At 37.6% G+C, this 14,825-nt stretch overlaps 1 protein-coding gene across 1 annotated transcript; it reads right to left on the reverse strand.

Annotated features, from left to right (window-relative positions):
* Positions 1-679: 679 nt before the first annotated feature.
* LOC135208086 (uncharacterized) lies at positions 680-1,930 on the reverse strand. Its single transcript, XM_064240234.1, has one exon. The coding sequence runs from the start codon at positions 1,928-1,930 to the stop codon at positions 680-682; it is 1,251 nt and encodes a 416-aa protein (XP_064096304.1).
* Positions 1,931-14,825: the final 12,895 nt, after the last annotated feature.

The raw sequence follows: 14,825 nt of genomic DNA on the forward strand, positions 1-14,825 counted from the left end.
TCGCGATGTGTCGAGCTCTCGAGTTCCTGGGAAGGTGACTCATACGGCGAGCGTTTACAAGTCTTACAGACCTTCTCAGGCGGTTGATATGACTGGGAGCCTCTTGATTGGCTTTTAAATGAGTGACGTCACCCCTGGCATTGTTCTCATAATGTGCTTCATGTCCGGTGTTTGTTTCATGGAGGGGACGGGCGTAGTCCTCCTCACACATGTGGGTATCAGGAACGCTTCTTGAGTGTTATTAAGGGAGGCTTTTGCTCAAGATAAGATGTCTCTCGTGATGTCTTGCTGGTGTACTGCAAGGGCGTGCTGCCTAATGGCTCCCTCGGTGTGGCAGGAGATCCTTTTAAACAGGCGCATCGTTGTCATGACGATGTAAATCACAGGGTATCAGTAGACAATGTTGGACTGCTTTAGGGGGTCTCCTATGGGCGGGAAGGTGTTGTTCTTCATCAGGAGGTCCTTGGTATGCCGATTCTTATAGTAAATAATAGGGGACACTCTTCCCTTCCTGCATAGGGCGGACGTATTCCTCTATCATTTTCTTCATGGCTGCTTCGTCCTCCTTATATTCATGGAGCATGAGGGCATTATAGAAAGGTTTTATATCCTCCGGGGGTGGAATGCTCCTTCTCTCTTCCTCCGCCATGTACCACTTGTCAAGGGCGGCTTGTGTTTCTCAGTTTACGAGTTTAATTGAGTACCCATTATTAATGAGCATCTGGGATGCTCGGTCGAGTTCGAGGTGCGTGTCCTGCCACGTCGAACAGTGCGAGAGGGCCCTCCTGACGAAGGCCCTGACTGTGGTGGTCTTGAACCACACAGGACACTCTCTATCTCCATTTAGACAAAGTCTAAGGTTTGTAGCTTTGGTGTAGACTGTTGTCGCTAGCTTCTGATTCGTTTTCATGACAAGGACATCGTTGCTGCTGTACTCGACAGTGAAGTTGAGTGCGCTGTGACGCAGAATCTGCTGTTGAATGGCTTCTACCTCATCCTCGGAGTCGGCTTGCACGAAGATGTTATCAATATAGCGTCTGTATGTGCGTGGACATCTATGTTGCGAGAAGACCCTTTCTTCCACTTCTCCCATGTAGAAGTTAGCAAAGAGGATTCCTAAGGGGGACCCCATCGCTACGCCATCCTCTTGGTGGTACATCTGTCCTCGGTGGGTGGTGAAAGGGGTGTTCATCGTACAGATATCCAGCAAGGTTCTTAATGAGTCTTCTTGGAGGTTCGGGGGTCTCATATCGTGATTCCTATATACCCACTCCATGATGATCCCTATCGTCTCATCGACTGGGACGTTGGTGAATAGGGACTCAACATCTAAGGACGCCATTGTTCCCACACCGGAAGAGTCGCGGATCTCCAAAAATTCCACCGATGAGGTGACGCAGTTCCTGAAGGGGATATATGGACAAAGAATTTTATGAAGCCGTTTGGCCAGGGCGTAAGTCGGGACGGGCGTTTGGCTGATGATCGGGAGTAGGGGGTTGCCTTCCTTGTGGCTCTTCATGTTTCCGTATAGGTAGCCAAGGCTGTAGTCACCTTGGATGGGCAGGAGGTGTGTGGCATTCGTAGCGGCATTCACGGCCGTGATGACCCGGTGGGCGTCGCGTTTGATGTCTTCCGTCGGGTTCTTCATAAGTTGCTTAAACTTTGAGATATCAGACAAGATGGCGTCGAGTTTCTCGAAGTATTCCGAGGTGCTGATGAGCATAAATGCGGTTGTTTTGTCTGCACGTCTTACGGTGATGTCTTCTCTCTTCTTCAGATCTGCAGCTGCCTCTTTCATCTCTTTGGTGTAAATACTGCTCGAGTATGACCCCCTGTCCATAAGGGCCTCTGCTAGCAGAAGAGGTTGAAGGGCGTCCATCGTTGTCAGAATATTCTTGGCTTCCAACTGCTGAATCGAGTCGATGAGCATCTTGATCTCCAGGCGTTTCTCATTCTTCTTCACTTTCGACTTGAAGAGGCAGTTTAGCTGTTGAGGGTGACAAGTTTGTCATCAGGATCAGGGCGGACAGCTTCAGCACGTATTTCGGCCCATTCTTCTCGCAGACAGTGATGTTCCTCCTTCAGGTCTTCAGATCGGCAGTCTTCTCCCGTAGTTGCTGCTGTAGGAGGGACGTTTTGAAGTCCCTGGTCCTTTCTTCATTTCTTGCTGTGGGATCGTACAGCCTGATGTTTGTATATTTCGGAAGGAGACCTTCTCGTAGACATGTTTTGTTAAAAATGATTGCTACTTCAGCACTATTAATGTTGTAGAGACTCTTCTTTATTTTTCTGATGACGGCTTTTTCGTTGTTGCTTAGACTGGCGAGCAATGCACCGAAGGACATGGAAAAATTCGGTTTAGTCATATGGTTTATTATTGCTTATTCAATTTCTCTCTCACTCTCTCTCTCTCTCCAACGTGACGTTTCTTCCTGATCCGGAGGACATTATCAAGTGATGACTGCTGAGAGACTGAATTTGAGTGGCGAATCCTTCTTCTTATATCGTGATGTTACAGGCTCTCAAGTATGGTCTAGAGAACCTCTCCGGCAGGTTGAGTTTTCATTGGTTCCTGGGAAGGTGACTCATACGGCGAGCGTTTACGAGTCTTACAGACCTTCTCAGGCGAGGGATATGACTGGGAGCCTCTTGATTGGCTTCTACCTGAGTGACGTCACCCCTTATATTATTCTCATAATGTGCTTCACGTCTGGTGTTTGTTTCGTGCGTGCTGGTACTTTAGTTGGGGGAGAGGGACATGGTCCTTCTTACACGTCGGTATCAGGAACGCTTCTTGAGTGGTATTAAGTGGAGGATTTTGCTCAAGGATGAGCGGCACTTCTAGGAGGCGCAGATGTCGTGGGTCAGGGGGTCTCCCGATGATTTTGACATTCCTGATGACGTCGTCTCTCGTGATGTCTTGCTGGTGTACTGCAAGAGCGTGCTGCCTAATGGCGCCCTCCATGGCGAGGCAGGAGATCCTTTTAAACAGGCGCATCGTCGTCATGCCGATGTAAATCCCAGGCCATCCTTGGGCGGGGCATACGTATCGGTAGTCAACGTTGGACTGCTTTAGGGGGGCTCCTACGGACGGGGAGGGGTTGTTCTTCATCAGGAGGTCCTTGGTACGCCGATTCTTATAGTAAATAATAGGGGACCTCTCTTCCCTTCCTGCATAGGGCGGACGTATTCCTCTATTATTTTCTTCATGGCTGCTTCGTCCTCCTTGTATTGGTGGTGCATGAAGGTATATTGCATTCAAGAACCGGAAAGTTACTGATCTTAGCTTGCTTTCACAATTATTGAGAATTATTTTCATGAGATCAATCGAGGTGTGGTTGGTTGGGTGGGTTGGATGACTTAGGTCTCTCTTTTGAAGAGTTTGTTGTCCTCTGTTAATTCAAAGCAGCAAAATGCGATTCCACTAGCGGTGGGTCATAGTGAACATGATAACCGGAAGGTTAAAACTTTCCTCAGACACCCACTTGAGTGGAATACTTAAGAGTTATCAATGAGAGAAAGTAAAGGAGATAGGTGGTTTTGGCGAGAGAGAGAGAGAGAGAGAGAGAGAGAGAGAGAGAGAGAGAGAGAGAGAGAGATGACACTCCCCAAAGTTCATCCAGCGGACAAATTTCAGAGTAACAACCTTGGTTTTGGTGGAGTTACCGTTAGATGATGCACTGCTGGCCAGTTTTTGTAAATGCTTATTTCTATGCAATAGAGGGTTGAAATCTGATAATCTATCCAGTTAAAGTCTACATATTTAGTGTTGATTATTACCAGGAAATTGACATAAGTTATCATATGATAAACAAAGAAAAGTATAGGAAAAGAATACCTAAAGGTCAGACATACTAGAGGAATCCCGTGTTGAAACAAAAGAGATTCCCGAAGGAGTTTTGGTCACTGGATTCCACCTACCACTCAGAAGGAAAATGCAGTCTTTAGTACATGTACATTCCCATCCAAAAGTGAAAATCCTCTCTCGCTATATAAAAGAAAAAAGCAAAATTGATGTCTTCGAGCTTCGTGTATACCCTCCGCAGAGACTTGCCATTCACATGCCAAAGTATGGTATGATACACTTAAAAAACACAATAAATCTCACGGCATGTGAGGAAAACCAGATGATCATACATAAAGAGGTAAGAGATGAATAGCGAGAAGTCTTAATTTGTCTAAAAGAAAAAAAAATGAGATTAATAAGAGAGGAAAGTTAGCAAATAACAATGGTTTAAAAATGTGGAAAATTAAAAACTGAACTGACAGATGGAGGCTGTGTCGAACATAACCGAATGAATGGATAGGAATCCAGCAGTGATTAATGATCGGTCTGGCTCTTAATCTTTTGCTCTGTGGGATCAATGGAAACCTGATAGAATCGTCAAAGAAGTTGAAATGTTTGATTTCTGAATTGGATTAGAGGGACTCATACTTGATACAAAGGCTTTCATATGAAACATAAATCATAAGAAGAAAAATGTTACATTTTCTATTCCCAAGAAGTTGATTTATCAGTTCAATCAATTTTTGGAAATCAGAAAAATGATGAAGAATTATTCTGGTCCACAGCGCCATTACTACATATCAGAGAAACTTCGAAAAATAGTGCGAGAACAACAGTTGTCGATATACTTTATGAGTGCTTTAATTACGTCCTATCGGGAGATTAAGACGTTTATCGATTTCGTGCATTAACTCTCTGAGCAGAAAGAAAGTAATGATACTTGTTCTAAAACAACTGTCAGGGTCAATTTGAAATATATTTAGATTTAAATAAAAAGTCTTGGAGATATCGTTTGTGGCTTACTCGTAAAGACAGACAACAGTAAATAAAAAAAGGAATAGGCTGTAATATATATATATATTATATATATATATATACTATATATATATATATATATATAATAGTTCAGGAGGTCCATTGATACTAAACATGAAGCCAAGATTTATTATGAAACGTTTCGCACATCAACTTTGTGCATCTTCAGTCTGTAAAAATAGAAATGCATATATTAAAAACTAAAAACAGGATTCACATAGTATTCATTAAAATGCAATATTATATATATATATATATATATATATATATATATATATATATATATTATATATATATATATATAATACACATACACACACACACACACACACACACACACACACACACACATATATATATATATATATATATTTATATATATATATATATATATATATATATATATATATATATATATATGTGTGTGTGTGTGTGTGTGTCTGTGCGTGTGTGTGTGTGTGTGTGCAATAACCACAATGCCCTTGGTCAGGTAGGCAACGTGTCCTCTTAATGGTAATGGTATATATGAGAAATTAGGTCGAAGTCCAGGATTCTCGGATTTTCGTGCTGGTAATAACAATGAATAACAAATAACAATATTTGGCGAATATTTAATCAAAACCTCATTGACCACAACTACTAATTTCGAATCAAGAGTTCTTATTCCATATTTTCACTTTAGTTAATATTAAACATTTTCCTTTAACATTTTGTAATCGTTTAACGAATTCTTCAAACGTTTTGTAAATTGTCTCGTGCTCTGTAAAAAAATTTTTGATAACAAATTTCTCAAAAGAAATTTTGTTAGAGTTACGAGAGGCAGACTGTTTATGAAGAAAGAAACTGGAAAGTGAGAAGGAAAATCCGAGAATCCTGGACCTTGTCCTAATTTCCCCGACTTCCGTGAAATGCCAATCAGCTCTTTCCAGCCAGTTCCTGGACCCACTTTTATGAGGTTTTCCCTGCAGGCATTCCGGCTTCCCTTTTCATGTAGGATTCCAGGCTTTGAGGGTGTAAGGCCAAAAGCGTTTTTGACAAATGGATGTAGATCGTGTAACGACAAAGAGCAAATTCTACTTCAAATGGAGAGATAAATATGGGTAGTTACACCTTGATGGAATAGTTTAACAGCAAACTGCCTTAAAAAAGAAAAAAAAAACACCAAATGATGCCATACAGTATTACAAGTAAAAAATGAGCCGAAGTTTCTTCTGCTTAATAGAGTTTTCTGTGCAGCGTAAAATACGGTGTGAAAATATCAACCGTAGCCCATGAAACATTCCTCCATGGACCGGTGTGGCCTGTGTTATTGGCAATTAAAGGCGGTGCCAGACGCACGGTCGTGTCTAACTTTGTTCTTGATAAATTAACACCTAGAGGACTGCAATTTGGTGCGGTTGATGATTGGAGGGTGGACTGCCAATATACAAATTTGCAGCGCTCTAGTCTTAGTAGTTTGAAGATCTGAGGGCTGAAAGAAGAAGTGCGGAAGGTCATATAAATAGACATCTCAATAGTTTTCTTTTTATAGAAAACTAAAAACGAATCACAAACCATTACGGGATCCATCAGGAAATACCAAGTTACTTTGGTGTCCAGAAAGACCGATGGTCATTGGATCAGAGTCCAGCGCCTAAGTCTTTGAAGAGGCAAAGGGAAGCAATTTCATTTTTATGTGTTTTATATCTGAATAGAAGAAAGCAAACCTAGAGTCAATTATTAATGATTAAGTTGTTGTTTTCGTGGTGTATTTATTGTTCTTGTAAGCTGGAAATAAATGAGTTCGAATTTGTTAGGAATTGCAAAACTAAATAATTTCTTATTGTTTCCAAACAGTATAAAATTCATCAAATTGTTAAAGTCGCGCCAGAGTTTCTAACATAAATTATAGAATATATTCCTGATAACTGCTTAGTATATACTGGAATATGTATATATATATTTTTTTATCTTTGTATTAACTAACGGTAATAAGCTGTAATCGTTGTGTTTGTAAGCAATGATATTGAATAGTTGAAAAATTGTTCAACAATCTAGTCACATCCAGCTTTCCAGTACCACACACAATTCATAATAATAATAATGTTAATTCTAGAATATGAATTCAAATGATAATATTTTTGAGTGCTACATAAAATCGAAGCTTCATTCTACTCCCACGATGGAAGTTGAAGAATGTCATCAATGCCACCGACTCATGGCTCCAGGGACGACCCTCAACCCTAAAGCATATTTTTTTTAATTTATTTATTTATTTTTTTTTTATCAGAGACATATCAAGATTCTTATCCAAAGTCCAATCCCCAGTGAGCAATCTTCATCAAATTCTGGAACAACATCACGGACATGACTTATTATGCTATAACATAATACAGACCTCCGCACGTCACAGACAAATGTCATCTTGAAGGCATAATCATACAGCATACAACGAGCTTGAAATAATATGAAAACAGGAAATCGGTACAATTACTATCGGAAGAGAGAGAGAGAGAGAGAGAGAGAGAGAGAGAGAGAGAGAGAGAGAGAGAGAGAGAGTTTATTTCAAGAGTAATGCGATAAAAGGGATGAGAGACATTAAGATGCAATAGTAAATTGTAAGACGAAGTAATAAGGGAAAACTAATGAATAAACCCATTACTGAAATCTTGTACTTCATCAAGTCTAGTTATAGACACTGCAATGAGGCAACATCAAAGCATGAGGACAAGCAGATTCTCCCATCTTGTTTTCTAGACTTAATTTCGTTTCCTCGAACTGAACACCGGACCCTGTCTGCCTTCCCCCAAAACACTTCCCAGGCGACAGTCCCTGAAATGCATCTTAATAACAGCATTCACAAAACAGGACCTCTCTGACGAGACAGTTTCAATCAGGAGAGCAGCAACTGTCAATGAAAAGGGAATATGCCTGGGATGTCTGATAATCTGCAGACAATGCGCGACAGATGTCATCTGTAGTGGATTTCAGCTCCACAACGTCAAAACAATACAAAAATTGTTCCTATCTCTATTAGAAAGGATTGCCTCTCTCTCTCTCTCTCTCTCTCATCTCTCTCTGTTCTATATATATATATATATATATATATATATATATATATATATATATATATATATTATATATATATATATATATATAATATATATATATATATATATATATATATCTATATATATATATATATATATATATATATATATATATATATATATATATATATATATATATATATATATATATTATATATATATAATATATATATATATATATATCTATGTATATATATATCTATATATATATATATATATATATATATATATATCTATATATATATATATATCTATATATCTATATCTATATCTATATCTATATATATATATATATATATATATATATATATATATATATATATATATATATATATCTATTTATTCTATTAGATATATATCTATATATATATATATATATATATATATATATATATATCTATATATAATTCCTAGTTGACTAAGATTTCCTCTGGAAAGTTTGCAGATGAATTAAAGGGTATAATCTGCTTGTAAGTTTTAGTATGAGCGACTGCAAATGAATTGTTTCTCACATAGAAGCATTTCATGATTATGCCGTCCAACAATTCTGGCTAAAGTTGTGTAAAAAAAATGAGTGCTTTACTCTTTCGGTGCAGATGTTCGAACTGCAGCAATAACTCTTACTGAAAGAGCTGATACCAAAATATCGTCAGTGAGCATCCTCTGAATCGACAAGCAATGCAATACGTTCCCACAGCGGTCTTCGCTAGAATCATTGTTTTAAATTCCTTTCCATAGTATTAAAATCGATATAATATAAAGAAAATCAACTCTCTTCCAGCATTACATATACTTAACTCAACTAAAAATATTAGGGCCTTTCTCTCTCTCTCTGTCTCTCTCTCTCTTTCTCTCTCCCCCTCTCTCTCTCTCAAAATTTGTGTCGCTTCCTTCAGAGAGGCTTATCTATGGGGATGTGAAGAGAATTTTGCGAAGTGGTCTAAATATACAATCTGAAATTGTTCGCCAATAAACAAGACAACAAAGAGGCGAAATTCATATGGCGAGAGTAGAAAGGAGAGGAGGATGATGGTGCAAGTTACCTGTGAATCAGTATCACAGTCTCTGTACAGTCTCTATATAAATCTAAAAGTTCTAGTTTGAAATCCTGACATGGCCCAAAGCGCTTATCACGCTTATTCCCAAGATAAAATCTATTGTCATCGAGGAACAGTCATTGATTAATTTTTTGGGAGAAACAAGAAAGAGACCCAAGAAGAGCACAAAACCATTTATTTATATATGAATATATATATATATATATATATATATATATATATATATATATATATATATATCTGTGTGGGTGTGTGTGTGCGTGTATGTGTGTGTGTATAATAACCACGCCTATGATAACTGCCGTGTCAGGATCTGAATCTATAGTCCTTTTGGATTTATACAGTGCAAACAGGAAATTTTTCATCTGGCTATCAAGAGCGTGCTATAAAGAGCCTGTAGTACTGCTTCATGGGTAACTTGTATTATTAACGTTCCCTCCCTACTACTTTATCAATATCCATTTCCTTTCTTTGCTGGCCCTAATTCGGCCACTGTTTCACTGACTGGAGAGAGAGACAACTTGTTTCCTTCAAAGGCTTAATTTCTCTTTGTTTGACTTTCGTTCGATAAATCTGCGTCCGAACACCTCGGCCCACATCTGCTTTTTCCTGTTCTACTCGTGTCTGCACTGTATGAGGACATAGGGTCATCCAGTCCAAGGCTCAAGATATCAGAAAGACTGACAATTAGTTCGAAGAAATATTCTTTCCGTGGAGTTAATGAGGTAAGTTTTAAAAGACACAAATAAGATCCCTTTTCGGTACCGTTATTCTTTGTTTCATTTTTGTAGGCGTTGGATTTATGATGATTTATGTCACCTGAAAAATCATATACATCGTTTCTCTTTGTTTTATGATTACTAATATGCATCAGAATTTAAAGTGGTCTCACAATATGGCTACGCTATTAATATATGTAACTTTTTTGGCATCATAATTGTTTTTGACTTCCAAGTTTTCCATTCTGAAAATAATGTTTCATTATGATGTTTTGTCTTTTCAACTAAATATATTCATTGTTGTACCTATCAGAAAAGAACAAAAATGAAATAGCACGTTGCGACTGTGTTCACATACAAGAAATAACTTTGGACAGGAATCAGAATTCCTAATAGAAGTTTAGGAATACTGGACCATATTTGGAGCTTTTAGTAAAAATGTTGACAGATGTATAATTGTCATTCTTACAATATTCCAGAAAGATTCATATTTCGGTTTATAATAAAGTTCAAAGGGAACAGTTTGAATTCCATATAACTAATAAGTCTTCTTTTCTGTGCATAAATTTATCGTCGAAAGCTGTTACGATATATTATGACTCTTTCCTGGTTCCATTTTAATTTTTGTTGATTTACCGTTCATATAATATTACTTCCTTACCGAAATATTCGTCTGCAGCGTTTGTCAAAAAAATGGCATATATGGAAATTTATTTCGTTATCCACTAAAACAGGAATATCCATCAAGCTTTCGGTTCTGCGACCTCTTTTATTCTTCGACCTGTACTAATTGCATTTCGATACCTCCAGCATCATGTGGAACAAGGGCTGCTGCTAATAGAACTTCTGCAACAGATTGTTGTATGTTTCAGGAGAGAGAGAGAGAGAGAGAGAGAGAGAGAGAGAGAGAGAGAGAGAGAGAGAGAGAGATCTGTATCCCAATAACTCTTAAAGACTTGTATTCTGATTAATATATGTAAATAAGGTATAAACACTCAGTCGACTATTAAACATCAAAAGCTTTAGGCTTCTATTTCAAGTTTTATACTGATCCACTGTAACTTTAATAATGAGATTCCGCTCAGCAAACATCATAAAATTGAAGACGAGGACCATAAGCGGCATAGAAGGACATCATTTATTATTATTGTTGCTGTTTTCTTGTAAAACTATACGGAATAAGTAATTAATAACAGCAAGAGATGTCAATGAAGAGAAATTTAGCTCTAGAGTGACTTATAAACTATATAGCCCGGAATTTAAACTCATCTCAAACACTATAGAGGGGTCTTTATAGTCCCCTACGGAGGTTTCCATTCACCCTCACTCTATGACTTCAACTGCGAACTATTTGGATTTCTTTTCTTTGCCTGTGGCCAAGACTCTTGGATGCTTCAAAGGAACCCTTCAGGCTGAGGATTAATGGTCTTAAAATGGATTCGAGTTCTGTATAGTTTTAAGTTAAACCACATATTTCCAATGTATAGGGAAAATAATTCTCCAGTGACAAAGTAAAGGAACCATTCTTTCAAGAGAAGTCGTTCCGGAATAGTACTGGAGAACTATACTGGAGGATACAGGACTGGCATACATTTTGAATTTAATTGTGACGATATTTCAACGAAAAATAAATTAGTTTTTTATCATTATTTTTACTATTTGTTTATGTCCTATGAAATCAGATGTAGCAACCACCACCTCAAAATAATGACACGCTCGCTCACCAACGTGCTGAAACAATATATCACCATCTTTGCCTAAAAACCTCTAAAAATTTCCTTAAACTCAACGGTATTAATCAGCACAGTTACACCTAAATTATCCCTTTTATTATATATATATATATATATATATATATATATATATATATATATAAATATATATATATATATATATATATATATACATATTATTCGAGCTGCAAATGTCATTTAATATCTAATTCGTTCTACCTCAGATTTGATATATATTCATATAAGTAAACCGAAGGGGAGTTTTTTAGTTGATAATAATTTGTCCCCTCATGGATCGAACCACCGTCCAGCGGACAGGAACGAAATCAGGACGACATTAACGTTAACGATTCAGCTAACAAGTGAGGCTATAAGTTTTATAACCTATTCTGACCTTACAAATCACCGTCGAACTCGGTTATTCGTAATTAGAATCGATATCCAATTACGAATAACCGAGTTCGACGGTTATTTTATCCTCATCTTGCTTCTTCTCTATCAGACTAATATCCCGTTCTATAGAACCACGCTGTAAACCTGTTGTCTGTTTACATATTTTATATTATCTGGACCTTTGGAAAGGCCTACATTATTTTAAAATGTTTTCCATTTTGATTATTTTTGTCAATAATGTAAATGCTATTGCTGTGTTGTTACTCTTATGACAATTGTGGTTGTTGTTGTTCCTCTAGCTATTCCTTAAAACACTTCTTTACAAGCAAAGCATTAAGTTTTCTATTTGAATAAGCAATAATAAATGTAATCCCCCACATTCATATTCGTTATGTCATCAATTTAACTGAGAAAAAATAAATAAATAATTTCAAGACGTTAAAAAGCATTATATCCGACACCTGGAAAATAGAGTAAATGCTAGGGAGAAATGAAAAAAAGCAATGAATATAGTCCAAGTGAGCGTGGTTCCTGTCAACAGAGTGTTTAATTAGAATTAATGAATGGAAGTCAGAAAAAGCCCTTCCGTCCAGATTCATTATTGTGATTACCAATACAGAGACTCGAAAACAAAGATGATTAGCCTCTTCATTCAGCAGGTTTCAACGACCAACCTTAATATCTACCTGGCTTGACTTTGGCAAACATTTCCTTTGAATAAACCTGTTCGTTACTGTGATCTCGCCAAGCCTCTCGAATCTTGCCTCTCGGTTAAACACTTTCAGAGATAAGCGTATCCAAAAGAACCCGAGGAAGATGAGTATTCACGAGATTACTGAGGCTATTTCCCAGAAAACCGGCAGAGCAGCGTCGAAGACTCCATCCCCTTGAATGGATGGCTGGCATATGCCACACAGAAGTCACTAAAATGCTCAGCTGGAACAGATTCTAAACAATATTTCCTGCTCAAGAAATAAAAGAAATGACGCAAATAGAAAGCAACATAAATTTTGTTTTAAGCATTGGCTGTATAAAACAAAAGGAACGAATGTATAACTAAGCGCTACAGTATACATTCCATTTCCGAGTTGTATATATCTCTTTCAGCTCATGAAAATAAACCATCTTGAAGCACAATTTCAATATATTTTATAAAGAGATTTAATTTTTTATGAAAGAAGGTAAGAAATGCAGTTTCGTGAATAATTTTGTTTTTATTCAAAGCAGCCCAAGTATCATTTATGAAGAGGAGTAAACGAACATTAAAGTCAAGGAAAGTCGAGCCTCTTCTTGACTTTGGACTACTGACGAAGATTCTTCTTGGGTCATCGTCTTGCTTCTTCCTCTTCTTCTTGAAAGCTTTGCATGGGACGAGTCACGGGGATAGAAACAACTTCACACTCCCTCCCGCTGGATGCAGGTCAGGAAAAATCACTCCAACTCCCACCTGCTATGATTGTAAAGAATTAGCATTTCATATTGTTTTTTCATACCATATTTGTAAATCACTCTAACACCCACCCCCCCCCCACCCCCCCCCCTTACAACACCACACCACCCCGCTTTGGCACACTTTTCTTTAGTTCATTTTGCGTCATTGAAGACTGTACTGTTTTTATTGTTCTGAGGTGAGCCTGGGTTCATCTCTATTATTTTATTCTTAATAGGCAACAAGGATTCATAAATTGGTATTATTACAAAATATGTACATTTGACTGTGGTGTAGGGCTTATTATAGTGGACGGAAGAAAATATGCAATTAATTTATCTTAAGGGTCTGAAGTTGTTGGAGGTGTTCTCTCGGATTAGGCGATTAGGAGACCGTCTAGACCCTCGGTAAGCCTCATTCCCGGGCTATTTGCTTCCTTTACTTATTTCATATAATTTATTGTGCTTCCACCGGATCAGCCAAAGTGCAATGTTCATAATCAGCATTTCTCTGAATAATGGAAAATTACAAATGAAATGAACTAGACCAGCGCAAATTAAGACATTCGAGCAGTTTATCTTATTTGGTAGATGGCTGTCCTCTTATGCTTATGATGCAAACTAGCAATGAACAAATGAACCATATATATAAATTCTTGTTTCAAACACATATGCTACAAGGTCTCATGGGTGAGGTCATATACAGTATGAGATATCTATCCAGATTGTCAGATAATCGCTGAACCTGGAAATTTTCCCTTAGATAATTCATTCTTCCCTTCATTCATGTTGGGGAGTTCCATATTGTCTGGGGTGATGCTCTGTGTCATCTATCACGTCAACCCTCCTCCATTATTAAACCCGGCGAGGAAAGGGCTGCTGGGGGCATAGAACTCTAAAAGCATCGTCCCTCTCATCGTTCCTCTTCAGTCATGAAATGGTTAAATAACATGAAGATGGTGCATCATGTCTCTCCTTGCCCTTGGAGAATGGGTACACTGAAAGAGTCTTTTTGCGTTGCAAGTAAGGGAACGGTCTCAAATTTACCTTTGCGATATTTTGAGCATGTTGTTGAAGACACTCAAGAAAGGCGAGGAAAAACAAGCAGATACACTCACCCATAAGTCGTCATGCGTTCAAATATTATGTATATGGTAATATTTTTATATTATCTTAAGAAACACTATAGACATATGAGATGATGCACGTGTATTTGTTACCTATTAATTCAATATCATTGTTAAAGAAATAAATTACTGCACAATTTAGAACTACAAAAAAGCTATAGTCTGACAAACGTCCACTTAGCCTCTGGTATGTCAATAGTTCGCTCTCATGGATTGGGAAAGAGCTCAAGAGTACATCTTGTACTTCCTTCAGAAAAAATGTCAAGAATGCAATGAAAAGAATAACATAACCTTTGTGAACAAAACGATGGAGAGAGACACACAGTTTAAAGCAAACTCTTCCCGGTACCCATTTGATGCATAAGTTACAATTGAATATTATAGGGATGATTTACTAAAACTTTGAACGTTTTTTTTTTTTATTGCCAACCTTAGTAGAATCATATATTTGAACCT

The sequence above is a fragment of the Macrobrachium nipponense genome, chromosome 34 (assembly GCF_015104395.2).
Source record: "Macrobrachium nipponense isolate FS-2020 chromosome 34, ASM1510439v2, whole genome shotgun sequence".
Lineage (NCBI taxonomy): Eukaryota > Metazoa > Arthropoda > Malacostraca > Decapoda > Palaemonidae > Macrobrachium > Macrobrachium nipponense.